At 39.1% G+C, this 8095-nt stretch overlaps 1 protein-coding gene across 5 annotated transcripts; it reads right to left on the reverse strand.

The window, feature by feature from the left end:
- Window positions 1–2354: 2354 nt before the first annotated feature.
- Window positions 2355–5502, reverse strand: LOC109215568. 5 transcript variants are annotated; one of them, XM_019379660.1, is made up of 4 exons: window positions 5277–5502; window positions 4526–5146; window positions 4022–4418; window positions 2355–3838 (listed from the first exon to the last, which is right to left on the reverse strand). In XM_019379660.1, the coding sequence occupies exons 1-3, from the start codon at window positions 5354–5356 to the stop codon at window positions 4412–4414; spliced, it is 708 nt and encodes a 235-aa protein (XP_019235205.1). In that variant the 5' UTR covers window positions 5357–5502; the 3' UTR covers window positions 2355–3838; window positions 4022–4411. The 5 variants fall into 5 exon arrangements, 3 of the variants coding, with proteins under 3 accessions (XP_019235205.1, XP_019235206.1, XP_019235204.1); XM_019379661.1 differs by having other exon boundaries at window positions 2356–3838; window positions 4022–4923; window positions 5020–5146; XR_002066366.1 differs by having other exon boundaries at window positions 2356–3838; window positions 4022–5146; window positions 5273–5502.
- Window positions 5503–8095: the final 2593 nt, after the last annotated feature.

The following is an 8095-nucleotide window of genomic DNA, read 5'->3' on the forward strand; positions in this document are numbered from 1 at the left end:
ACGGCATAAAAGGAATAAAAGCATATATATAAAGCAGGAAATTGGGAGCTGTCAGTGATAAGAGGAAGACACTAATGTCTGTAATGGAAGATGAAACCTTATAACCGCAGCCAAATGGTAGTCGCACTGAATACAATGATAATAAAGATAAAACCAAATGAAGATTAGTGCAAATTGCAGTGTCAAGGGGTCAATTTTACTTTTGAACAAAACTTTCCACTGATCTCGATTTTAGCCAGTGGCACTCAAAGATATTAACACATTTCAAGAATGAAATGTCATTAATTGACAACTGCTAGCATGTTCGATATTAACACATTTCAAGAATGAAATGTCATTAATTGACAACTGCTAGCAGGTTCCCCCACACATCAGAGATGTCTCCTTATCCAGCACTTCTTATGGACGCCCATGAAGGACGTTCTCATGGACGTCCATGAAGGACGTTCTTAATAAATTGCAAATAGAACAGACAAAACAGCAAGAAATTCTATTATCCTTTTCTGCATTCCTTTTTCTTTGTTTGATAAGTGCTGACAAAACACCTGGATAACTTTACAAAGCAAAATACGATGCCCCAATCAAAAGTTTTGAAGTCTTAATTATATATTATAACTGTCTGGCCCAATAAGTGTATAAAATTGGACAAACATGCTCGTGGATGTCAAGCAGCCCAAATGCTTAAAGAAAAAGTAGAGATACGTTAACTGTGTATCCAGAATTGTTATACAGCCAGCACACGGAAGCTTCAGAGAAGCTCCTGACCCAGCTAATGTAACAAGATATACAGCATATCAGACTCAACATGGAACGAGACGAACCGGCCTATTATTTAAAGAGCAGGCAGTAGAATGGATTTAGTAAAGCATCTACTTTTATCACCAAAACGCTAGACCCATTTTAACCACCCAATACTTGTATATTTTGAATTATTCTTTATTTGCACCCTTCTTTACTAAAGTCTGCACTTCAATTGGATTTGCGCTTAAAGCACTAACAGAGCCTTCTTTATGCTTTTCTCCTTACAATGTGGCAAGTCATATCGCTTGCCATGGTGAACGGAAACTTGGGCACACAACTCTTGGATCAATGATGATAGAATTAGTTGTGATAAAAGAATCCCAGTACCTATGGTATAGTAATGCGATTCTTCTGTTTGCAGGTCCTTCTTTTTCCCTTTTACTTCCTCTGTGGAAGTCAGGATTACATTCTTTTTGGAAGCATCTACTGGTTTCGATGTTTCATATAAAGGGTGTATCACCATGCCTTCAAAAACTGGAGTATGGAAGCAAATAAGTAGATTATGGCCTGAACTTCAGAAATTCATTTCATTAAAAGTTGGAAATGGAAGCGGAATCAGGTTCTGGACAGATGTCTGGCTAGGTGATGATAAATTGATGAACAAATTTCCTACATTCTATAGTTTAACCAGGAATAAACAGTGTACAGTAGCAGAGTATCATAAAGGGTAAGAATGGAGAATCAATTTCAGGAGAGACTTTAATGATTGGGGAGTTGATGAAATTGGTCAACTTTTACATTGGTTGGAACCTTTGTCCCTAGATGCCAGTAGGTTAGACACTCAGATTTGGGCAGCTGGGAATGATGGCAAATTTTCAGTAAACAGTTGCTATAGTCTTTTGCAAAAACAAATAGGTCACTGGGATTTGACTAGGCCATGGAAGATGTTATGGAAATCACAAGCACCTCAGTAGCTTGTTTTGGCTGGACTGCAGCTAGAAATGCATGTTTAACTCAAGATATGTTGCAGAGAATCGGAACTCCTTTGTGCAGTACATGCTTTTTCTGTGAAAATTCCCAGGGATCTGCAGAACATCTCTTTTTGCATTGCAGTTACACAAAGATATGGGATCTGTTCCTGGCTGAGCGTGCAAGGGGTGATGCCAAAGAATGTGAAGCATCTACTGGTTTGTTGGCAGAATCAGAAAGTCGGGAAAAACTAAAGCAAATCTGGAAGACCATACCTCTTTGCATCTTTTGGACCATTTGGTTGGAAAGAAATAATAGATGTTTTGTAAATAAGAAGAATCATTTAGCTAGTGTTAATAATAGTAAATAGTTGTCTTCATAACCTTCACTTTTGGTGCAGGGGAAGTTTGGCAGAAGACCAAGATCAGTACATGGATGTTACAGAAGTTTTGAGATTGTAACAATTTGAGCTGTGCTGTAGTTTTGTATGCTTTCAGTACCTTCTTGGTACATTATTAATGATATTTACATTATCTTATCAATATATATATATATATATATATTTATATATATATATATATATATATTTATATATATATATATATATATAGATAATTCGTGTATAGCTTATGTACACCGAATTAGAAAAAGTAAACAGTGAATTTGGCATGGTATTTTCGTAAAAATTCATTTCCTGAAAGCTGAAAAATCAATGTAACTTAAAGATTTAAGGTATATGCACTAATAATGTAATTTTTTCCATCATCGGTGTAATTTTAGGTGTTTTTTCAGTTGTAGGACAGGAAACACACACGACAGAAAAAACCAGTGCTAACAAAGCCAGCTGCTAGTCCAAAAAGACCAATTCCCAAACCAGCTTCTATGACCAATTTATCATCTAAAGAAGCATGTGCTAGAAGGATTCTTTTGTTCTGATCATGGTACTCTTCCATCTTCTATATATATACATGTATATATAACAAATTCAGTTGAGATGCTTTTTTGCTCCACTTCCATGATAAGGAATGGTTATTAGCCTTTAACCTGAAATTTGATCGATATTGTTGTTATTGCTTTAAGGTTGCAGATATAAAAGCATCACGTAGGGCATCAGCCATATCGTCTGAGAGTAAAACAGGGGAGACATCCAGTTCCAGTGAAGAAGAAAGTAGATATATATAAACCAGGTTTGTAAAAATAAGGGCTGCGGTAACCTTTACTGAAAAAGAAAATCATGACATAGGTTGCAGTTACCATCCTGGCCCTGCTGGATGAGAGGGGTGAGTTAATATATAAATTATAAGGCTCATTTATCGTTCCTTCTCATTTTGTAGTTTATATGTTTCCAATTGGCAAGCTTTATTTTGGAATGTTTTGCATTGCAATGTCTTTCTTCTTTATAGAACCATTCCTTGAAGCTCATGCTCTTTCTTGGATTTCGCAGTGGAATTGCTGTGACATTACATAGTACATGTTAAGGAACTTGATGAGTTTATGAGCATACCTCCATGTGCCAGCGGATGGCTCAATGCTGATCCAATGTCATAATATAATTAAGATTAGATAAGAGCGATGATCAGTTTGTTTCATTATTTATTGATCACTGGGTAACGACATAGATATTTTGCTTTGATTCTCAAATAGTAATCTGTATCTGATACTTTTGAAGGATATTTTAGAATGATACGCACAAATCTGTGATTCTGAAATGTCAAATGCACTTTAGGTCTTCATCATAATAGTAATTTTTGAACTAGAGGTAATTTTATTTGATAACAATATTAATTAAGTAACATTTAATAAATAACAAGCAATCTTTTAGAAAACAGATTTAGTTAAGCTGATAGTCTAAAATGTTTTATTACACATACATGGATATAACTTAAATCCTTTTGGATACCCTTTGGTAGGGGTGTACATAGGCCGGGTTGGATAAAAAAATAACAAATACAAAGTTACTTATCTGTTGTACTGCTACATGTTAGATGTTTACTTGACCAAATCCATACTAAACTTCCAGAATTTCTTAGCCGAATCCATGTCCTTAGCCATCGCCTGTTGGTGTGGCAAATTGTTGTCCAGAAAATATTCACCACTTACATGCAAGATAACAGGTGGTTGATGCTCCCTATAGAAAGAGGAAAGACTAACGTTAAACTCGTAAATTTGCCATGGCACCAGATAATGATCACTAATACTGTACTACTAAGACATCAGCCATTTCGATAAAATTAGAAACCAATGAGTTTCATAATCACAAAGGAAAAGACAAAGAAGATTAAAACTAAGATTCGAAGGAAAACAAGAAAACCTTCAGAACGAAGCTCTGGAGGAAAAAATCCAGTTGCACCAAACTGCATTAAGCTCGGAAGTGAAGGACTGTATAGTTGTCACATTCCCCGTGTTAACATCAATGCTGCAGAGATCGTATTCCTTGGGACCCCGTGTATTCGAGAAAAACAATGCAGATTTATCAACAACAAAACAAGTAACATCTTTTAAGGTTGTCATGAGCTTGATCATTTGTCTAGTCCATTTTATCTGATGCTGCTTTTTGTTATAGTCAAACACCAAGATATGGAGCTCGTCATTAACCACTTCAGCGAATGAGAGCTTGCCGTTCCAATCTAAGAGTTGAATATCGTTCAACCGATCTGAGATGAAAGTTCCGGCAGGAAGAGTAGTATGACCAATGTAGCTCTCATTCACTGTATCCAAAACATCAACATGTATATCAAGATTGTTTTCAGCGGCCCAAATACAATAAGCAACTCCCCTTTTTAAGAAAAGAAAAAACCCGTTTCACGCTGCAGACCTGTCAAGGTAGCGGTTCAGCCTATAGTGCAAACTCATACTTCTCATTCTCTTCCTAAATTGGTTGTTGCTGTTGTTGTTAGGTACCTGAAGGGCTCGCCAAGAATACTTAGTAGTGGGAGTAATATTTTCAATGGGCCCAATATGAAGAACTTCATAACCCAGCACTTGATTTTCATCTTCATGAACAGAAACCAACTCGACAGCTCGGATAGATGGAAGGAACTCGATCGCGAAGCACAAACTGGGCTTCTGTGGGCCGGGAAATTCAATAGATTGGAGTGATAGAGGGCATCTTATGCGGCATCTAGAAGGAGAAACAGAAGGTACAGTTTGTTCAAGAATTAATCCGTCGCTGCTCTCAGCTTTGCTACAGAAGTTGTGCCTAATCTGCATCAACTGATTGTAGGACATCAAAAGAAGAGAAGAGTAATTTTCGCAATAAAGGGCCCTGAATTTAGGGTCTATAAATAAGGTATTCCAAAGTTTGCATACACATCTGAACCTCCCCAAAGGCTTCTCCGGCAAGAAGCTCAATATGCGAAACACCATTTCATCGGGAAGACGTCTTGCCGTTGGCCGATCCATCGGATAGCTAATGGTTTGAGCAATGGAATCAGGGCTGGAAAAACAAGAGGGGAGAGCTTTTTATATATATACTAAGTTTTTGCCTTCCACTCCAAATCCAAAACTGATATTGAAAACGAATCCAAACCAAAACGGATAAGAATTAGGTTTTACGACTTACATACCAATTAGGTTGTTGTGATGAGGAATTTGAGTCAATTTGCTTGTTTCTCTTTGCCTTCCGCTCCAAATCCAAAGCTGACATTGACAACGAATCCAAACAAGAACGGATAAGAGATTAGGATTTACGACTCCGATACCAATTAGGTTGTTGTTTAGTCCGCGGCTGATGAGGAATTTGAGTCACCTAGTTTAAGTGTACGCGCAAAATTAAGACCCATACTTCTGACAACAAACATTATGGAAAAATATTGGACTTAGTTACTAACTTGGTCATTAATACATTGCTAAATTGCTTGCCATTAAATTTGGAAGAAATAAAAAAATAATGAGATTTACAAGTGGTCATTCAAAATTAGCCACAGTATCAAAAGTAATCTAAATTTAGTCATTTTCCAAAATCTGAACGAAAACACTGTTCAAAATCCGGAAAAATACTCCAGTATAATATATTGGAATTCCAGTGTAATATACCGGTTGTTGTGAATAAATTAGTTGCTGACAAGGATGCTTACAAGGAAGACACAAAGGACAATCACATGGGGTTGCCACGTAAGGGTTCTAGAAGAATCATTCCTCCAAAAAGGCTAGGCGATTACGTTTGGAGTGGGGGTGGAAATTCATGTGAAGATGCACATAGTTAGTTACGCAAAAGAATATAAAGCATAGTGAGAGTCAGATTGCAGAGGCAGGCAAATATTGTTATGAAGGATGTCAACATTCTCTTCTATTTCTTCTAATTTCCCATCCCCTTTCTGTTATCCTATCCAATCTTAATTTCATGTTTTCAGTATTTTCATTGATAGTAGTAGCTTGAGAGTTATTCCTATGGATTGTGACTGTAATTGAGTTCAGTTCTATTAATACTACTGGAGATTTTGGTTATTGTTACATTGGTGCTTTCATCCAGAGGTCTTCCATGGATGACCACAAACTCAAGTCTATTGTGGATGAATCTGTTAAGGTGGCAACGAGATCTTTTGCTAAGGAATTGGAGGACATTCGGTCTCTGTTAATGGAGGTGGTGGGACGAAAAATTGATCTCTCCGATGACCATGGCACAACTGCTCCCCATCTTCGTCATAAACCGGCATCGGTGGATATAGGACGTTTTCATGGGGAAAACCCAGAGGCTTGGATCTTTCAAGCGGAGAGATACTTCGACTTTTACAAAATAGCAGAGAACCAACGTCAAACAATCGCATCGTTTTATCTCGACGGTGATGCGTTGGAATGGTATCGATGGTTGTTTCAGAACAAGCAACTCGTTGACTGGGAGCATTTTGCTGCGAAGGTGCGAACCCGCTATTACCAGAAGGGACTGGAGTCTGCAGAGGGCCGACTTGCAAAACTCCGGCAGACAACCACCGTCGCTGATTTTCAGGCGAGATTTGAGACACTTGCAAACGAAACTGATGACATGACTAATAGCAGAATGGTACGTCTCTTTATTTCTGGGCTTCGTGAGGATATTAAGAATTCGGTTTTGGTCCATAAGCCCAAAAGTTATGAAGAAACTCTTGACTTAGCCCATATCCACGAGCGGCGGATACTTGCTGAAAAAGGTCCGGTCCGACCCGCTTTTGCCAAAACTCCATCCCTGTTACCAACCCTTAATTCAGCACCCCTCACCCTAAGGCCCTCAAATCCTCTCGTCTCAACTACCCCTAATGCACCAAATCGCCCACCCCTCAAACGCTTATCTCATGCCGAGATGCAGAGTCGCCGGGAACAGGGGTTGTATTATTATTGCGAAGAAAAATACACGGCTGGCCACAAATGCAAGAACCCACCCCAACTTCTCTTACTCACTAATGAGCACGAAAATGATCCTAATCACCAGGATTCTTTCGTTTTTGATGATCTTTTGGCAGAGGAGCTACAATGCTTAGAATTGCAAGAGCATTCGTCTATTTCGTATCATGCACTAACTGGAGGAATCTCCCCATCCACTCTGCAATTCACTGGTCAGGTTAATGGTTCTCCGGTGCAAGTGTTGGTCGATGGAGGTAGTACCCATATTTTTGTCCAGACTCGAGCTGCTAAACATCTCCGACTCCCTGTTGAGTCTATCCGTCCAATTTCTGTCATGGTCGGAAGTGGACAACGACTCCGCTCTGAGGGGGTGGTGCGACAATACTCACTTGAAAATTAGGGGAGTACCTTGGTGGAGGATTTTTATGTTTTGCCTTTCCATGGAGCTGATGTTGTATTGGGAGTGGCATGGCTAGCCTCTCTAGGGCCAGTCCTAGCTGATTATGCGATGAGGATATTCGAATTTACCATGGATAGAACCACCATCGCATATTCGAATTTACCATGGATAGAACCACCAGAACTTGGCAGGGGGATTGTCCAACAGATGCCCAACCGATACAATTGCATAGTTTGAGGCGTATGGCGGTCACAGATGCTATTGCCTCTTTCTTTCGTCTTGAGAGGGTTACAGAAGAAATTCCTTGTGTCGGGGCATCCACTGCTGATTTAGTAGGTCTCCTGGGCGATTATGCTGATGTGTTTCAGTAGCCAACAGGCTTACCACCATCGCGTGAGCAGGACCATAGCATACACCTTCACCCCAGGGCACAACCTGTGAATCTGAAGCCCTACAGGTACCCCTATTTTCAAAAGCAAGTTATGGAGCAATTAGTCGCTGAGATGCTCAAGGAAGGAGTTTATCAGGCCTAGCATTAGCCCTTTCTCTTCGCCGGTGTTATTGGTCCGCAAGAAAGATGGCACGTGGAGATTTTGTGTTGATTATCGTGCTTTGAATGCTATCACTATACGAGATCGTTTCCCAATTTCAACTATTGATGAATTGTTT

Source organism: Nicotiana attenuata, unplaced genomic scaffold (genome assembly GCF_001879085.1).
Source record: "Nicotiana attenuata strain UT unplaced genomic scaffold, NIATTr2, whole genome shotgun sequence".
NCBI classification, from domain to species: Eukaryota; Viridiplantae; Streptophyta; class Magnoliopsida; order Solanales; family Solanaceae; genus Nicotiana; species Nicotiana attenuata.